Source organism: Magnolia sinica, chromosome 3 (genome assembly GCF_029962835.1).
Source record: "Magnolia sinica isolate HGM2019 chromosome 3, MsV1, whole genome shotgun sequence".
NCBI lineage: Eukaryota > Viridiplantae > Streptophyta > Magnoliopsida > Magnoliales > Magnoliaceae > Magnolia > Magnolia sinica.
The window spans coordinates 21,137,318-21,157,815 of NC_080575.1; the positions used below are offsets into that span (position 1 = coordinate 21,137,318).

Here is a 20,498-nt window from a genome sequence, read left to right on the forward strand (position 1 = left end):
CAAAGCTCGGGAGCTCCAGCTCTAGCTACAATTTTTAACCTACAAGTGTGAAAATCTCTCTATTTCTGATCATATTGTGGAGCATCAAGGCCATCTACTATATCCTAGCTGATATACTACATCCCATCTCTGATGATGACAGGGTTATTCACGTTCTCTCCAACCTTCAGTCCTGGTTACCATGACTTTGTTAATTCTACCTATTTAAAAATTCCCATGCCCTGTTTCAGTGAGCTTCATACTTGATTTCTGAATCACGGCATCCTTTGTAAACCTCTTTAGATACCTCATTTCCACTTCTTTTGTTGCTCAGAGAAGGGGCATTGTGGTTCTAGTCAATGGTGTGAAATCGTGGTTTTTCTCCATTTGGTAATAGTTAGAGAAAATTTTTCTTTCTTTCTTAGGTTCGATTTTGTTAGCCCTTTTTCTAAGATGGGTCTCAGTAGGATGGTCTAACTTGAGGGGGAATGTTGAAAGGTTGATAGTTGAATAAGGCCCAGAGAACCTATTCACAAGTTCATGTAATAAGGCCCATTCACATTTTTACTATTATAAATAAGAGGTCTAGGGTTTTAATACAAACTAAGGATCTCATGTTCTTGCTAACTCTCTCCCGTCTTCTCATTGTTTCTCGTACCTACCCTTGGTCATCTTGAATCCATCCCCATGTCCTCATTCTATCATCAAAAGTGGATGTGTTCCGGTTAGTTGCCAAATTCATGATTAGAAAGGGTATCTTGTCTCTTTAATGAGGCATCATTTACTATTCTGCTATTGCATATTTATCTTCACAGATCATCAACATTTTTATGTCATGCATGAAGTTTATCATCATGCTAGTATTGCAAACAATCATGGTTTTCCCATTACTTATGACCATGGACATGGATGTGTGTTTTTCATTTGTCATCATTCTCTTCGGTAGCTTCTTCAGTATTTGTTTAATGAAGTTATTGCATTTGTATGACTACTGCCTTTTTTATACTTCTATTTGTCTTTGACCTCGACCTTAACCTCCCCCCTTTCTCTTGAAAATTTGGTGGACAGAAATCTTACATTTCTCATCACTTTGTTCTAAGTCATGGCATTGTGACTATGGCAACACATCCTTGGGTCCTGTTTGGTAGTTGCCTAAAATGACTCATTTTAGTTAACAGTAAATATGTATTAGAGCTCTTATTCACTAATACATAATGAATTCATCTTAGTAGTAATTATGTATTGGATATCAAGATCTCTAATACATAATTGTTATTAATTCAAATGAGATCAACTCATTTTTAGGCCTCTATGAAACAGGGCCTTTAGTCTTTTCAGGTGTGGGTGAACGGAGTCCATTGTTCTAGGATACTTGGAATGTGGGAAGGCCTAATAAGCATCCTTAAAATGTGTATTAAAATGTACCAATATTTGATACAATACAAAAATCAACTTATTTGGTGGCTGAGTTTATACAAACTTAGAAATATCAGTATAAAAAAATAAAAAAAAATAAAAAAAAACAAAAAAAAACTAGCATAGGGCATTTTTTATTACTTGTGTTTGTTTTTGGTGGAACTGTGGGATTGGCAGTTTGTGGTAGCAACAGGAGGCTTGGAACCAGCGGGGGGTTTGGAAATAGACTCTTGAGTGGGAGCACGAACAACACCTTATCTAGAAGATTCCTAGGACTTTCAAAGTGACTCTAAATTACTTCTAAAAGTAGGGGAGAGGCATTTGGAGGTGGTGGTAGTTCTCTAGCAAGTGGAGCGGTAGTGCATAGTGAGCATCTTAATAAAACAACATTAGGATCTTTACATATAGTAGTACTGATATTGCATAACATATCAAGAACTTATTTAGTGGCTGTCCCTATTACAAATTAAACCTTAAGACTCAAGCAAAGAAAAAAAGAAAAAAAGAAAAGACATCAATATGTGCAATAAAGCTCATGTACATACCATACGTGTGCCAGCATGGTACGATAGGTCCAAGATCCAATCTGTCCATGAGAATGACACCATTGTAGTGATGACCTAGCCCAAGAATCAGGTTGATGCACTGGTCAGGTGGGCCACAGCAAAACAAATCTAGGAGTTTAAGAAATTTGGATAAAGTTTTTTAGCCCAGCCACCTGTTTCCAACATTGGGGCCTACATGCCGACTAGACCAGATTTATTTTTCAGAAGACATGTACAACGTCGGATCAACTTGAAGGATGGATTGGATCTCGTACCTATGTGCCCTGGTGGCACGTGTGGCATGGACTTGAACTTTATTACACGCATGTGCGCTTAGCATAGCTCTAAATAATGAACAATATGAAGGTGTCATAGTAGTGGTAGCCCGCAATTTTAAGCAAAAGAAGATTATGGAGTGGGATTCATGGGCTTATTGTAGTGCTAGACCACCATCGAAAACGACGAAGTTTCAGATGGTAGGAACGGGAGTGGGAATTGCACCTTAGAAGATGATTGCTGCTACAAACCTCTTAAGAGATTCTTGATTCTATTTGAAGGACAAGTTGTCTTTTGTTTCTGTTTTGCGCATCTATCTTTTCTTTGTTTCGTCTAGTGTGGCTTGAGTTCTATAAGTATACAGTGTTGCAGATTTAATTATGGGTTTTGTTCACATCCCCACCATGGTGTGCCATAACGGTAACGGTGCCAAAATTACACATTACATGGTCGTAACAGCTATGACAGAAAAAAAAAAAAAAAAGACCTGTAACGACTGTTATGGCCCCCATAATGGTCAGTTATGCGGCCTATACAGTTTTTTTTTTCCCAAAAAAAGAGAGGCCTTGATGGTCGTTACGACCTGTACCGTAGTGGTAACAGTGGCCACCACCATTATGGAACACCTTGGCTGCCACCTTTAAGGGGACATTAGAACATCCCCAGATCTTTTAAATGCCACATCGGACGCCCGGTCATCAATTGGGATTGTTCATTCAATAGTACTATCGGAAGCAAGCCATGGTGCCAAAATCATGCCAATTGGATGATCCTAACCCTTTAGATGATGCCAATTTATTACAATCATCTGTTGTTTATGAGCCATAAATCACACAACTAGAATCATCTAACCAAAGTGCAACTTTGGAATCACAAGGAATACAGAGTGAGATCTATTGAATAGATGTTTTGACATGATGATTGTACCTATTTTGTTTCTCCAACCGATCTTGGCCAGCCATTCCCATGCTATTGATCGGATGTCTAGTATCATCCGATTGGCATAATTTTTGCACCATGGCTTGCCTTGTTGCATGAAGAATGGATGGTTCAAATCAAATAGGGGTCATCCCATTTGTCATTTAAAAGCTCGGGGACGTTGCTAACATCCCCATGAAGGTGGGGATGTTAGCAAAATGCTTCATGGGGATGTTAGCAAAATGCTTAATTATACAATCTGAAATCTTTTTACCTGTTGGCAGGGAATTTGTTTGATGATAACCGTCTTGCAGTTGGCTCGATTACCAAATATCAAGGTGCACTGGTGTACATAAATCAGTATTTTGCCATCAATAATGTTTACTAGCATGTTAACCATTATTTTTCTTCATCAGGTTGCTGCAGTACTTCTCTGTTGTGCTTTTTTCTATGATATTTTTTGGGTTTTCATATCACCACTTATATTCCATGAAAGTGTTATGATTGCGGTAAGTGTAATTTCTATTTCTTTATGTGATTATATCTATCTCTGTCATGCCCTTACCTAAGTGACTTTTCTTCTATATTGACCGTTTGACATATGATGTTGGCTGGTGCTAGTGGGCATTTTCTTCAATAGAATATCAAACTGGTTAATGCCTTTCTAAGTGTTTATCAGACCATGCGGTATTACCAAATGCCTAGGATCACATTCAACTAAGACTTCACTAAGCTTACAAATTAAGATATGTTGTTGATTCTAAATATCATAGTGCGAATAACTTCTTGCCCATCAAGTACTCTGTGAGCATTAATTGGAACTTGTCTCCCAACATTTTTGTACTATGTACCTATATCTTGCATTTGTTAGTAGATTGGAACTTATCTCCCAACATTTTTGTACTAGTACCTACATCTTGCATTTGTTAGTTGATTGTCATAAAACTCCTGTCTCGACTTTGCTTCTCTTTGTAGTTTCCATTTATTATTTGTTCATGCAATGTGTGAACTTATCAGTGGATCCCACATGGCAACATTTGTGTTTGTGCAGTGGCTATAATCTCTATTTGCCAATGTACATTGTATTCAAATTGGTAGAATTGGACTTAAAATGATGAAATGAGCACCAAATTTAGTATTGAAAATTTAACGAGACCCTGACTATGGAATATCCAATCCTGAAAGCAGTGATAAGCAATAGAATTAAGAAGAACAAACTCGAAAATCAATGGTATCGATTTTATAAACTAGAGTCTTAAGCAAAAGGTTACAGATAGGAGTTTTTCAAAACTAAAAGCCCTTCAAATTTTCCTTTCAGCAATTCCACTTTGTTGCGGGATATATGCACACATGATCTGAGAATTAATACCATGCTCCTAAAGATAAGATAACATGGTATGAGAAAGATAATCTTTTGCATTATCTTTATGAAGAGTTCCAATATTCACATTAAATTTATTTTTGACGCAACTGTGAAACACTTTGGAAATAGAGCTAAACTCATCTGTAGTTTTCATCAAATAAGTTCATGTCATACGATATGCGTCATCAACAAACAAGACAAAGTATTTAAATCCATTGTAAATAATAGGAATTGGACCCCATATATCTAAATGAACTAAAGAAAAAATTCCACTGGATCATTTCTCCACAGGAGGATAAATAGACTTATGGTATGTGGCTAGGATACAAGCCTCACACTTTTAAGTTTTTTACATCATTAGACACAATTGACGTAGTTAATAATGACTATAAGACTAAAACTCGAGGGATGACCAAACCTGATGCCAGATATAAAGGTCTTCTTTCTTGACGAATCAAATTCAACGACACTACTGGATGTCCACAAGGAGTCAACTAGCGATGCCAGCTTCTAAAAGATTGTGATTGGAATCTCTATTTCCGCCAGTTCTTCGACGTTCTGGAGTTCCATTGCATTGATGAATCTGGCTAGAAAGACCTACTACCTACAGAAGGGAATGAATCTCCTAATATGCGGTCTCGCTATTCTGTGTTAGCTTCTTCTTCTTCAAATCCTAGAAAACCCAACAATCAAGATAAAAAGTCACGATATAATCTTTGTTTAGAGTTTCCCCGATATTGTCGATAATATCCTTGATATTATCTATATCTCCATCTTGGTGATACCGATAACACTAGTATTAAAAAATTCCAAGTATTGGTGATATATATCTATAAGTATCGCCAATTTATTGATATTGCCAAAATTTTGTTTATTAAAAAAATTCCATTTCAATTTTTTCATGGGTGCATGGTTGCGTGGTGAATGTATGGTTGTATGTGTGTGTATGTATACACGCATGGATGGATCATGCATGTGTGTTTGTATGTATATACGTGTATGCATAGATGGATGGATGAATGGATCCACCATTTCCCCAATGTTTCCCTGAGTCAATGATACATGCTTTTACACCCCACTAAAGGGAAACTTATTATTTGATTCCTAAATATTCAAATATGCATCTTTTTCACTATTATTTGATTTGATTTGATTTTTTTTGTTAATGCAAATATGTGTATTTTAACATCTCCTGAAGTATCATAAAAAATTCCACAATGTTCCCCATGTTTCTCTAATGTTTCCCTCAGTCAGCGATACATGCTTTTAGACCTTCATTAAAGAGAAGATTATTACATATGCGTCTTTTTTGCAATTATTTGATTTTCAAATATGCAACCGTGTCTTTTAACATCTCCTGAAGTTTCATAGAGAAATTTCACCATTCCTTCGTGTTTCCCTCAATCAGGGATCCATCTCCAGTATCAATGATAATATCGGTGATATCGATACATGGTTTCATATCCCCAATCAGCGATACATGTAACGATACTGATATTAAGAACAAACTTTTGCAATTATTTGATTTCTAAATATGCAACTGTGTATTTTAACGTCTCTTGAAGTTTCATAGAGAAATTTCACCGTTCCTTCGTGTTTCCCTTAGTCAAGGATCCATCTCTGGGTATTAGCGATATCGATACATGTTTTCGTATCCCCAATTAGCGATACATGTAACGATACCGATACTAAGAACATTGACTATAATTTAGGTCCTTTATAACTTTACTAACCAATAGCAAATTAGATGGAATATTAGGAACCAATAAGACATATGACAAGGAGAAAGACAGAGAAACATATATATTACCCTTCCCATTGTCAACGAAATGTTGATATTATCACCGATAATATCAGTGTCGCTAGACTAGTGACACCAATACCCCAATTTTTCGTTTCTCTCCGGATCATCGGTGAAATATCCGAGATATCGTGGATAATTTTGTGTTATTGTCGAGAATATCGACTGTAGCCACCAACCACATAACCTATCATGGGAAATTTGTAGCCAATGACCTCTTTTTTCGATAAATAGGTAAAAATCGGGAAATAAAATCGGAAGATCACTTTTATTTCGCTATTTTTGTAAATACGTGAGAGTCATCTTGTACCTGGTTGATCGAAACTTGGAAGTAGGAAGAACGCTTCGATCAACAACGCAGATCTTCAAACATTGCACACAAAGGTAAGAAAATCCTAGAAATTTCCCTTTGCTTTCTCGATTGGAAGCTCAAAATTTCAACGAAATCAGGTATTTTGAGAATTTCCTCACGATTTGGGAATCATTTAGGGTTTTGAAACCCTCCCTCAAAAATCCCTCTTTCGTTCGAAGGGAATTGAAACCCTCCCTCAAAAATCCCTCTTTCTTCGATGAGAATCCCCCTCCAAACGAAATTTCAAGGGTTTTTTTTTTTTTTTCTTTTTTGGTTCTTTGACTTCGAGCCTTCGACGGTATAGGGGACGCAGAATAGGGATGCGGATTTCCTGTGAAAGGCTTTCGTAGGAAGTTACTGCGCAAGGATGTTGGGTGGGGCACACCACGATGTTTGTGAGAAATCCACCCCGTCCATCCATTTTGAAGATAATTTTAGTATGTTTGACCAAAAATGAGGTGTATCCAACAATCAAATGGACCACACTAGATGAAACAGTGGGAATTCAGAGCATTGTTGAAGCATTCTTTTGGCCATAAAAGTTTTGTATCAGGCTATCTTTTTAGTCTTTTCACTTCATCCCATCGGCAATGACTTTATAAAGATAACAACGATAAAATTGGGCCCCACATGGTAAAGATAACACGATGTTACCTTGGTAACAATGAGCGGCTTTAGTGGATCCCTGGATCCACCAGGGGCGTGGGACCCTGACTCTAGGGCCAACTTGATGTGTTTGACTACATCCATGCCATCCATCTGTATTGGAAACTCATTTTAAGGCATGATCCAAAAAATTGAATCAGATCCAAATTTTAGATGGACCATAGTATAGGAAACAGTAGTAATTGACCATTAATAACTTCCTGTGGGCCACAAGCTTTGGATCAAGCTGATATTTGTGGTCTCTTCATATAGGTCTTTATGACCTTATAAACAGGTTGGATGGCAAATAAACATTCTGGTGGACTCCATGAAGTTTTTAGTTATGGGGATTCAATCACGACTATTTCATGTGGTGTGGTCCAACTAAGATTTGGGCATGCTTCATTTTTTGGATTATGCCTTAAAATGAGCTTTGAAAATGGTTGGACGGTGTAGATTTAAGGCACATGCATCACTATGAGCCTGATTTTTTTCCTAATTGGGCTTATTAATGTATATTATACATGTTATCCTCCTAGCCTGATTTTTTTCATGCCAGAGCACCAAATTAAGGGACCCACCTAATGGACGGCTTTGATCGTACGCCTGAATTAATTTATTCATGCATTTCATACTCAACTGAATTGGATTGAAAGGTGTTAATTCAATTCTCAGCCCATGGTTAAAGTAATTCAATTTGTTAGTGGATGGCCCATGCATCAAAAATTTCCTTAGATGGAAAATGCTGATTTGGGCTTATTACACTGAATAGGAGTCTATGCTCTTTTTTTAGTCGATTATTGCAAATTTGTATGCTATTAGGGAGCAAAATGTTGTCTGGATCGGGAAAAGGAGGAGCAAGGGACATTAGATGAAAACATGGACGGCCAATGGAGGGAAATAAATATGGAGCCATATGCAACTACTGCGGCCAAGTGATACAGAGTGGGGGGGGGGGGGTCTAGGCTGAAGGAGCATTTGGAAGGGGGGTACAAGAACGTGAAAGACTGCCTGAGTGTAACAAAGCCAGTGAGAGGAGATGAGAAGAGTTTTGGTTGAGGCGAAGTCACACAAGCTACAACAGAAGGATTGGGAGAGGGATCTCAAGGAGCAGCTACGGGGTACTAGACGGGGCCTAGGTGCTGTCGAGGAGCAAGATGACAACGACGACGACGACGAGGGAATTGCATATCCCAATGACTGTGTTACGACGCAGGATTGGAGAGAGTTCAGACATGCGATCCACGAGTCTCTGGCATCAGGGTGGGACGAGGAGCAAAGGAGACGGCTCGACGAGACTAGGTCGTCGTTTGGAAGCTCCCGACATGAGGTTGGTGGGAGCCGTAGAAGGTTTGGGAGAGGCAGTGTGGGTGGTATTTGTTTTGCCAGGCATAGCCTACAACGCACACAAAGCGCCTGATGTAGGATAATTAACCACTTGTGCTAAAAGCTCAAATTGTTAGAGTATGGCGAATTAATCCCTTTATCTCATAGCCCAAGCCCCATATCTCATGGGTTAGGACCTCAGCCGAACCTCCCTCGTGGGCTCGTGGGCCCCAAATCACATGGGCCGCCCACCCCGAGTGTCCCTGCATCCCACGGGCTACCCCACTCGAGCCCGGTGTGAAATGTCCTTGCATTAATCACCCTCAGTGAGGAGTCTCGAACACGAGACCTCCCGCTCTGATACCAATTTGATGCAGGATAATTAACCACTTGCTCTAAAAGCTTCAACTGTTAGAGTATGGCGAATTAATCCCTTTATCTCATAGCCCAGGCCCCACATCTCATGGGTTAGGACCCTCATGGGCCCCAAATCACATGGGCCTCCCACCCCGAGTGTGTCCCTGTATCCCACGGGCTACCCTACTCGAGCCCGGTGTGAAATGTCCCTACACAAGCGCCCATGTTACAAATGTACCCATTGTAGGTGTTAATAAAAAAAGGCTAAAAAATATATGGGAACAAGGGGATCAGGGAGAAATGGGGAGCGCCATATCTAGGTGGTTCATCTCAAGCTACATACTGGCCAATGCAGCCGCCGGTCCTTGCTTCACAAATATGATTGAGGTGTAGCGACACGGGCCCAGCATGAAACCTCCGACGCCAACGGAGATTCTTCGGGTCTACCTCGATCAACAATACGAGGAGATGGGGGCTCGGGTATGTACACTCAAGCCGAACTAGAAGCAGTAAGGGGTGATAGTCATTTACAATGGGTGGACAGGACCCACCAAAATGTCCATCATCAATTTCATGGTGTACTGTAGAGCGCAACCCGTTTTCTTCAAATCTATTAATGCATCAGCCAAAATAAAAGATCACACACACACACACATGATCTCCTAGTGGAAGTGATTAGCGATGTTGGGCCCCAAAATGTCATCCAAGTTGTTACGGATAATGGCAGGCATTCGTTAAGGCAGAGAAGAAATTGATAAGGAGGTACCATCTCTTTTGGACTCCATGCGTGGCACACTGCATTGATTTAATGCTCGAGCAATAGGCCAGAGGGACTCTGTTAGGAAGTCTATCGATGATGCGAGAGTGACGAACTTCATATAGAATCATTCGTGGTTACTGGTTGTAATGCACGAGTGTTGTGGAGGGGACATCGTTAGACTAGGTGCGACATGGTTCGCCACAAATTTCATCGCACTCGACAGCTTGTATAGGCACCATGTGGGTCTCGAAAATTTGTTCAGATTAGAGAAATACTTAGAGTGGAACCAGAGGAAGATCGATGGTGCAAAGAAGGTTTCAAAAATGGTATTGACTGATTCCTTCTGGGATAGAGTTTATACCGTTGTCTCCATCCTACATCCGATTTACAGGGTCCTACGAGTTGTAGATAATGAGACGTGGCCTTCGATAGTGTCAATGTACGAGCTTATAAGAATTATGAGAGAAGGGATATAGACTACAATCCCCACCTCGCATCAGTGGGTGATTGATATCATTGATAATAGATGGACCAAGACCCTCGAGCATGCACTCCACCAAGCTGGTAAGTTTGTTACGTTTACTTGTATTTTTTTATTAGTTGCACTTACACTTTAAGCATCACTTCTGTTTGCATGTCAATGCAACTAAGTAAATAATATTTGGATTTCAACATACTACCTAAATCCCAAATGCCATTACAAACGTCGGCTCCACGAGAGAAATGATTTGAAGATGGTTGTCCAAGAGGTGTTTGAAAGGTTGTTCCTTGAATCGTTAGTGCAAGCAGAATTTGGTAGCCAGGTAATGCAATTTGAGCAAATTTTGTTAATGAGCAGATTTCCTTATAGCCTCTAGAAATACGAGTAGTTAAAAATGGTGACTTGCGAATCTGTGTTTATAGTTGTTGCAGTTTAGGGATGTTAGGGGTACGTTCTCATCCTCACTAGTAAGAGAATTGACAAAAATGATGATGTCGTGTGAGTATAATTTTTAATTTATTATGTAGTATGGTAAATGTTTAGGTAACTGCATTCCCCATTTAAACTTCAAACTAAAAAATTAAAAAAAAAGAAGAAGAAAGCTCCTCATGGATATATAGGTGAGTGGTGGGCGATGCACGGAAGTGACACACCCGCACTGTAGTTATTGGAAATCCGTGTTCTCGCACAGACTGTATCATCATCACCATGCGAGAGGAATTGGAGCACGTGGTCACTCATACACACTAGCAAGAGGAATTGGTTAGCATATGAGAAGTTGCAGAAGCTCATCTACTGCCATTACAATATAAAGTTAAGAGAGAGGCAGTTGCGGGAAGACTGAGACATGGAAGTAAATTCAGACCTGCTTGACCAGTTGTCGATAAGTACCATGGCACAAATAGGTGACGACGTTGAGGACCTACTTTATAAGTGGGTCAAGTCAGCTCATTTAGATGATGCAGAGGTAGCCGAGGAAGCAGTGTCTCTTGGTATCAATGTCGACCAGGTAGTAAACTAATAGAGGGCAGATAAAAACTCATTTGATCCTTTGGTGAAGAGTTTGACACATTCCGATGAGGGTGTAGAAGCATCTTTACGGCCCCCTCCTCATCATCAAGTCATAGTGAGGGATGATGATGAGACTCAACCCCCACTTGACACTGGTCATGGGGGGGACGACGAGGACAACGATAATGGTGATGAGGGAGGGGACGGAGGCACCGACACTGATATAGGTGGTACTAGTGGGGGTGGAGGTGGCAGTGGTGGGGGGTACACGACGAGTCCGAGCCAGCGATACCAAAGCCCACATATATTTTCGAGAGTCGTTCGAAAAAGAAAGTCGGACGCATCGCGGCTGATGCTCTCGCACACAGCTTGTCATCTATGGACATCAGTTCAGAGCAGGGGAGTTCCACCTCCGTCCCACCTTATGCTCATGGGGGATATCACGGGTATGGCCACGACAGCTCTGACATTCAGTCACACTCGTCTACCCATTGGTACAGGCAGCCAACATATAGTTCTTCGAGTCATGACCCTTTAACAGGAAGATATTCGGGGTACCCATAGGACTAGCAACAATACTATCAAGGAGTCGGGGTTGGACTTGATCCGTTCCCTCAGGACCCTACTTAGCAAATGTCGTCGATGTATGTCATGCAATTCCCATGTCTAGGTGTACTCGTACAGTTTGGGGAGGACAACTATCAGAGGTACATAAGAGAGTTCCTCAATTGGTACAAGTAGAGGATAACCTGGGAACAATACTGCCAACATGTTAGGCAACAATACCACGCCCAACTGCAATGGGATCTGAATGATAATTATGAGTCTCTTCATTACTCTATGTGGGGATGAAATATGGCTGGAAATGTATACTTTTTGAATTCATTTACTTTTACATGCCTTAATTATTGTAAGTTTGCATGTGTATTATATAAACTCATTTTAGTTACTATTTGAGTGATTTCTTACGGCAGCGCATCCTTTTTGGCCCCCATTAAATGGAAACTTATTATTTAATGCATTCTTTTTACAATTTTTTCGTTCCTGAATATGTAAATACGTGTATTTAGGCATGTCCTGAAGTTTCACTAAAAAATTCCACCATTTTCTCCATGTTTCCCCCTTTTTCCCCGCATTTCCGATTATTGACGATAACGATATTATATCTTTATCTCCGAACAACGAAACTTGTTGCGATACCGACAACTCGAACACTACCCCTAATAGGTGTTAAGGTGTCATCTGTTAACTTCACACTATCTAAATTTGGATTAGAAGTAAATGAATAAAAAGAACCAGATGTACATGTCATTTGATCGGTAACCCATGAATCAATAATTTGAGGACTTAACATAGAAGTAGTATGAAAGGCAATGAATGTGTTACTTGTCTGGGGTAAGGAAGTGGATGAGGAGGCCTTATTCGAAGTGACATCTCTTAACAAATTATCATATTCGGATTTTTGAGAGAAACCACATCACCAACTAATGGAACCATAGGTGAAGCAAAATTGGCCGCTCTACCCTAAGGACGACCATGAGGCAACAGAAGTGTAATATGAGAGTCCCTGCCATCTGAGGCAGCAGAATTGGCCGCTCTATCATGAGGACGACCATGAAGAACCCACCAATAGTCAACAGTGTGTCCATGTTTGCCACAATGAGTACATAATTGATCCATGCCTTGACCATGGCCAGGACTACGTCCATGGCCTCAACCACCATCACGGCCACCTCTTCCTATACCATGTCCACGACTAACACCAATATGATCAAAGTTCCAAAATCCTGTCACTAAGGTAGATTTTTTAATCACATTTGAACTCATAGTTGTCTAAAGTGTCTCATCATGTAATAATGAAAGCATACACTATTAGGCAATGGTAAAGAAGGTGATCCAAGAATCTGAGCATGAACTAATTCAAAATCATCATTAAGACCCACTAATAACTCAAAATTTTGTTTCTTTTCAATGCTTGCCTTTTAGGCTATTCCTGGATAAACGCATGCATTCAAAATATTTAAAGTAAAACAATTAAGTTTTGCAAATATGGAGAAAAAGCCGCCTCTTGACAGAATTGTCTTGTTAATTTTTCTAAATGATGGATTTACCCCTACACCCTTTATTTTTTACGGTTATACTCATTGCAAGGGGCAAACATGAGGATTCTAAGGGGGCCCACCTTTATGTATGTGTGCGATTGCTGCCTTCCATCCATTTTGCGATCTCATTTTAAGCCATGAGCCCAAAAATGAGCCGGATTTGAAGCCCAGGCGGACCCTGCCACAGGTGTTCACAACCCCAAGTGTAGGGTCGCAATGTAGTAATAATCTCGGTAAGACCGAGGTTCAGTCCACAGGGACTGATCTTGTGCGTTTCTGAAATTAACTAGAAGTAGAACTAGAAGAAGATGTAAAACTAATTCTAAAGTGATTGAGAGAGTAATTGTGAATTAAGTAATTAAAACTAAGAATTTAAAGGTGGGAACTAGGGTGCCAAGGATCCACTTGTAGTGATCAGGGAGCCCTCTTTCTTGATTCAAGTAACACAATTAGAATTGGAGTCCTATCCTATCCAATTGGAAAATATATCAATAAAACCAAATCTGAACTTCCATTGGCCTAATTCTCAATGAAGGAGAACTATGATAATTGGCAGAGATTCCATCACCAAACTATGCCCAGGAGACAATGGCAAACAACAAGATTTACTAATCCCAGAATCTCAAAGCAGGAGAATTGTGAAGATTAGGAAGGATTTCATCACCCTACCATGCCCAAGGGACGATGGTGAACAACAGGACTTACTAATTTCACAATCTTAAATCAGGGAAAAAAGATACTCAAAGCTATTGCAAATCTATTGTAATTTGAGTCACAATAAACCATTAAAAACTAAAAGTATTCCTTAAATATCAAATTAGAATCCATGGAGTTAAACATAAACATGAATCAAAGCAATAAAAACATCTCATCATGCTACAAGCTTCACTTCTTAGCCCTAGCTAAGAGGTTTAGCCAACCATAGACATGATTGGACCAAAATCTCTTAAGAAAAACATGAAAACAACCAAGGAAGAAAAAGAAAAACTCTTGGCGACGGCTTCTCTACCCTTTTGCTCCACTCCTTAAACCCTAGAAGATACCTAGAAACATCCTAGGGAATCCTATTTATAGTTGTGGAACTCCAACTTTCACACCTAGTTGGGAAACTCTAGAAACCGCCTCAAATTTACGCAGTTTGCTAAAATAGACTTCACTCTACGCAGTTTCCCAAAATAGACTTCACTCTGCGCAATTTCATAAAATGACCCAAAGTTTCAGAATATGTTTTTTCATGACGATTTCAGGATTCATTTTCTTCACTTCAAATCTTTGATTCTCTTCATTCCTCACTAGGTTTTCTTGGATCTTTGGCATGTGAATTCTTTAATCTTGGTATCCTAAAATTCATCCCTTGCCTTCGTGATTCTTGAGCATCAAATTCATACTTTTAGCACCCTTTTCAATCCAAGCTCTTAAATTCACCTTACAACACAAACATGAGTAAAACAGAACATTAAGCATTATCATGTTCATAAAACCAAGATATAAATGAGGGATAATATGCAATATTTGACCCTTAACAACAGGAAATGCTGGTGGACAATTAACCACTTACTCGAAAAGCTCAAACTGATAGAGAGTGGAAAATCAATCCCTTTATCTCATAGCCTAGGCCCCACATCCCATCCCGATGTGAAAATGCCCCTGCATTAATTGCCCCCAATGATGCAGGACAATCACTTGCTCTAAAAGCTTGAACTGATAAAGAATGGCAAATCAATCCCTTTATCTCATAGCCTGGGCCCCCCAATCCCATAGATTAGGACCTCAGCCAAACCCTCCTCGTGAGCATGATGTGCCGTAAAGGCCGTTACAGGGCCGTAAAGGCCGTTACAGGGCCGTAAAGGTAACGGTGGCAACCATTACACGTTACGGGGTCGTAACGGCCGTAATAGCCGTTATGGAAAAAAAAGACCCGTAATTGCCATTAACGGCACGTTACGTTCCCTATAAAGCACATAATAGCCTCGTAATTGTCTGTTATGGGGAATATACAGGTTTTCCATACTTTTTATCAACATTATGAGGCAGATATAGGTTTTTCGGAAATTTTTTCAATAAAAAAAGAGACCGTAACAGCCGTTACGACCTGTATCATAAAGGTAACGGTGGTGGCCGTTACAGCCACTATTACCGTTACAAAACACCTTGCTCATGGGCCCCACTTCACATTGGTTCTGCTTCACATGAGCCACCCGCTTCGCATGGATGGGGCCCACCTCACACAGGCCGCCCACCTCGAGTGTGCCCTTGCATCCCATAGGCCACCCCACTCAAGCTCGGCGTGAAAATGCCCCTGCATTACCATGTCTTGTGGCCTTATCAATAGGTTGGATGGCCCTAACAAATAAACATCAGGTGGGCCAAAGGAAGTTTGCAGCGACGGTTGTAAAAACATGGGATGCGGCTTGTCAGGCGTAGCTTTGGTGGATCCGGAGGTGGGTGGGATCCTTGATTGTAGGGCTCACCTTGATGTATATGCCTTATATCCACACCATCCAACCGTTTTGAAAACTCATTTTAGGGCATGATCCCAAAAATGAAGCATATCCAATCTCAAGTGGACCATAGTACACAAAACAGTGGTAACAAAAGTTTTGGATCAAGCTGATATTTGTGTGGTCTCTTCATCTAGGTCATAGTGACCTTATCAATAGGTTGGATGGAAATTAAACATTCCGGTGGCCCCCATGAAGTTTTTAATGGTGGAAATTTAGTAATGACCATTTCCTATGGCATGGCCCACATAAGATTTGGATCTGCTTCCTTTTTAGGATCATGACCTAAATTGAGTTGTCAAAATGGATGGACGGCATAGATGCAAGTCACATACATCATAATGGCCCCATAGTTAGGGATCCATTGAAACTGCACCCCGGATTGCATATGACGTTGCTAGTAGCAAAAACGGGTTGTGTGGTGTGCAACACACCATCAACCTTCGTGGTGTGTTGACGTCACCAAGTTATGTGGGCCCCACCATGATGTATGTGTTATATCAAAATTGTCTATCCATTTTGCGATGTCATTTTAGTGCATGAGACCAAACGAGAGGCAGATACCAACCTTAAGTGGATCACAACACAAAAGGTAGTGGGGAGTGAACGCCTACCCTTGAAAACTTCTTGGGGCCCACAGAAGTCTTGGATCAAATTGGTATTTGTTTTTTCCATACATCCAGTACTTTGTGACCTTATAAACAGGTTGGATGGCTAATAAACACCATGTTGGGCCATAGGAAGGTTTCAATGGTAGGCATCATTGTGTGTGGATATAACACATACATCATGGTGGGCCCACATAACTTGGTGACGTCAACACACCACGAATATGGGTTTCCAGCAAAAGCCTCTTGCAGTTCCTGCGCTCAGAACTAAGTGGGGCCCACCATGATGTTTGTGAGAAATCCACCCTATCAAGCCGTTGAGCTCATTAAAGTAAACGAGACCAAAATCGAGTTGGATACAAGACCCAAGTGATCCACATGAGAGGAAACAATGATTTTAAACAACCATCTTTGAAACAGTTGTATGGCTACAAAAGTTTTGTATCAGGCTAAGTTTTTCATTTTTTTCATTTCATCCTAGTGGGAATGTCCTTATAAATGGTTTGGATGTCATATAAACATCAAGGTGGAGGGCAGGATGATTTCAGCGGTAGGTATTCCTTTCCCCAATTTTCCCTCTATTAGGACCCACTGGAGTTTTGGATCCAGATCATTTTGTCTTATGTCCTAAAATGATCTTGAAAAATGGATGGACGAGGTGGATTTCTCACAAACATCATGATGGGCCCCACCTAGGTTACCAGAGCAAGACCTTCGTGCCAAAGTCTTTTCGCTGGAAATCTGCACCTATGGTACATCACGCAATCCGCTTCCTCTAGTAGCCACGTCGCTACTGGATAGTGCTTTATGGACCCCTCCATGATGTATATTTTTATCCATGCCATCCATCCATTTTTCAAGATCATTTTAGGGCATGAGCCCAAAAATGAGGGAGATTAAAGTCTCTGGTGGTCCACACCACAGGGAAAAAGTGGTGATTGAACAAGGGCAGTTTTGTCATTTTAAAAAATATGGTTAATTAACCCAAATGATATATGACAACAAGCGGCTAAATGTCTAAGGATGCAAACCTTAAGCGTTTTACTTTAAATATTTTGAAAGCACACGTTTATTCGGGAATAGCCCAAAAGTTAGGCGGTTATACAGGAAAATCCCTTTGTATATGCCTCCGCATCTGTAGAACACACAAATTGAAAATCATCAAGAAAGGATAATTCCTACCACAAACCATGCATCTTGGCATAATCATCAGACAGATCTCACTCCTTGTCGCAAGTGACTAATCTCCTGATAGATGTTATAAATGTGGGTCATATTGTTTTGATTAGCACGCAATTCATAGGCCATCAACCAAATTTCATAAGCAATGGATGGTATAAAAAAAAGACCCTCTCTAACTTATGATTCGATAGAGTTTAAGAGCCAGGACATAATGAACAAACTTTTTTATTTTCATTCGACATATGAGGGATCAGTGGTAGAGTCGTTTTTTTTTTTTTTTTTTTTTTTCTTTTAAATGTTACCATCTATATATCCCAACTTTTGCTTGCCTCCATTAACTATCTCAAATGCTTTAGACCACTAAAGGTAATTACTTGACTTAGCTTATGTGTTGTAATCTCCACGCCAAGGTTCTCAGAATGAGCAACCAACCGTTCCATTCTGGAATTAATGGGTTATATAGTCAAAAATGTGGATGATGAAGCCATATATAATCTCAAGCAACCAATGCCAAAACAATGCTATAAACAATAATAGCTAGGAGAATGAATGAATGCAATAAGAAATTCCAACGAATGTCCAAATTCAATCACACACGAAAGGGGGTCTTATGACCAAATAGGCTAAAAAATAATATTAATAACACAATTGTTAGAAAAAAGATGGTTGTTGGAAATTAAAGAAAAAAATACCCAAAAATCTACCCTAATAGAAAAATCAGCAAGCCTATCCAAAGAAACCCAAAAATCTACTTAAAAATAATAAATAAATAAATAAATAGCAAACCTTAGCCAAGGTAACACAAAAAATATGCTTTAACAAAAAAAAAAAAAAAAATCTAGCGAACCCTAGCCTAGGCAACACAAAAATTTGTTTCAACAGAAAAAGTCCAACTAACCCTAACCAAGGCAACACAAAAATCACTTTCTGGAATCCATGAGGTGGCAATCACTCCTTATTTCGAGGAAAGCCGTTGACTTTTATGGAAAAGTGGCCCTTGCCTTTATTAAGGGCTAATGATGATAGGTTAGGCTAGCTTAGGGTCATATTATGGCACCATTAGAATTTGAAGGGTTTCATTAACTTGTGGATTTTGTAGAAAAAGGGTGGAATTGTGACATCATTTAAGGGGTTTTAAGGTTCTTTGTGCACATGAACGTTAATTGTTCTTCTCTCCATAACTCGGGTTCAGGTGCACTATCGACGTGCGAGGGGTATCGTTGGATTCGTAGCGACGACGCGATCGCGTTAACGTAGGTTTCAGGTTCTCGGGGTTCCGTTCTCTCAGTGCATACTTGCTCGCTCAATTCGGGTCCTGTCGGAAACGTCTGACGGCACACGGAATATACCAGAAGTGTACGGATCAAGTAGAATCATGTTACAAATATTACATACACCAATATCAGTAGTTCGCATGGTTAAGCAACTACTCAAATATCGTCAATTCACATAGTTTAGTGGCCCCATCAATGCCATAAGTTCACATGGTTTAGTGGCCCCACCAATATCACAAGTGTATATGTAAAGGCGGGCCACAAAATCCCATAGTCAAATGGTCATACTAAGTATCGCAAGATCGCATGGTTAGGTGGCCACACAAGGGTCATGATTTTGCAGTGTTAAGTGGGCCACAAATATCATAGTTTCACACAATTAGGTGACCATACATACATCACAAGATCACAGGGTTAAACGACTACGCATGCATCAAAAATTCACATGGTTAAGTGGCCATTCATGCGTCACACAATCCCATGGTTGAGTAGCCCCAAAAATCTCATATCTATATGGGTAAGTGGTCACACCAAAAATTATCAATTCACACGTTTAGGTGGGTCACACGATTGTGGGTCACACATACATCACAATTTCACTCAATTCACACACCACACAATCACGTGATTTAGGGGACAACGTGGGGACCCCACACAGTAGGAACAACCTGATGGACGATTTGGATGGCGGGTAAACATCATAGAGGGGTCCACTGGGTAGGCAAAACAGATGGATGGTGAGGATATTGCACATACAGCAAGGGGGCAGACCAGGGGCGTTGCTGCCCCAGCAGTGTATCCACCTGAGATTTGGTTTTGCTACAATTCTGGGCTGGTTCCTGACAGCTAGGTCCCACTGATGGACTGTTAGGATACATACAACGTGGTGGGGTCCATGTGATGGATGGTGTTGATAAAACCCATACATTATGGTGGGCTCCATGAAGGTCCCAACGCAAGGGATCAATGTCCCTACTACTTCTAGCAATGGGCTCCACTTGAGGTTTAGATCTGTCTCATGGTGGGCCCCTTGGACAACTTTCAAAGGTGGATATTCAACTCCCACAATTTTCTCTAGTGGGCCCCACTTGGGTTTGCAAAATAGATGGATGGTGAGGGCCTAACACATACATCACATGGTCACTAGGGAGGTTCAGCGGTAGGTATGAATGTTCCCCACTGTTTCGTTGGTGTGGCCCACTTGAATGTTAGACCTTTCTGATTTTTAGATTCCTATCCTACCATGGTCCTTTAAAACCGATGGACAGAGTAAATTTGCCATGGGCATCTCGGTGGGTCCCAGTAAGGTTTCAACAGTGGGTTTTCTAGCCCTTAACATTTCATTTGGTGGGGTCCACTTGCGTGTGCAGCGCACACAGCAAGGTGGGCTCCTGGACAGGTTCAATGGTAGGTGTCCTTGTCCCCACCAAAATTAGCGGTGGGGCCCACAAAAGTCTTGGATCGAACTGTTATTTGTGTTTCCTCTCCAGCTAGTTTTGTGTGGCCTTATCGACAGGTTGGATGGAAAATCATCATCACGGTGGGCCCTACATGGTTGGGCAGTGTCGTACAATACATGCAATGTGGTGGGCCCTAAGGAA

The 20,498-nt window shown here is 40.5% G+C and overlaps 1 protein-coding gene across 3 annotated transcripts in view; it reads left to right on the forward strand.

Annotated features, from left to right (window-relative positions):
• The window catches only part of LOC131239677 (signal peptide peptidase-like 2), a 113,245-nt gene that overhangs the window by 70,404 nt on the left and 22,343 nt on the right, over nucleotides 1-20,498 (forward strand). For 2 of the 3 annotated variants that reach the window (XM_058237507.1, XM_058237505.1), the window contains 2 exons: nucleotides 3,419-3,472; nucleotides 3,551-3,643. In XM_058237507.1, the coding sequence (XP_058093490.1) occupies nucleotides 3,419-3,472; nucleotides 3,551-3,643 (147 nt within the window). The remainder of the gene's footprint in view (nucleotides 1-3,418; nucleotides 3,473-3,550; nucleotides 3,644-20,498) is intronic. The other variant, XM_058237506.1, reaches the window with a different exon arrangement.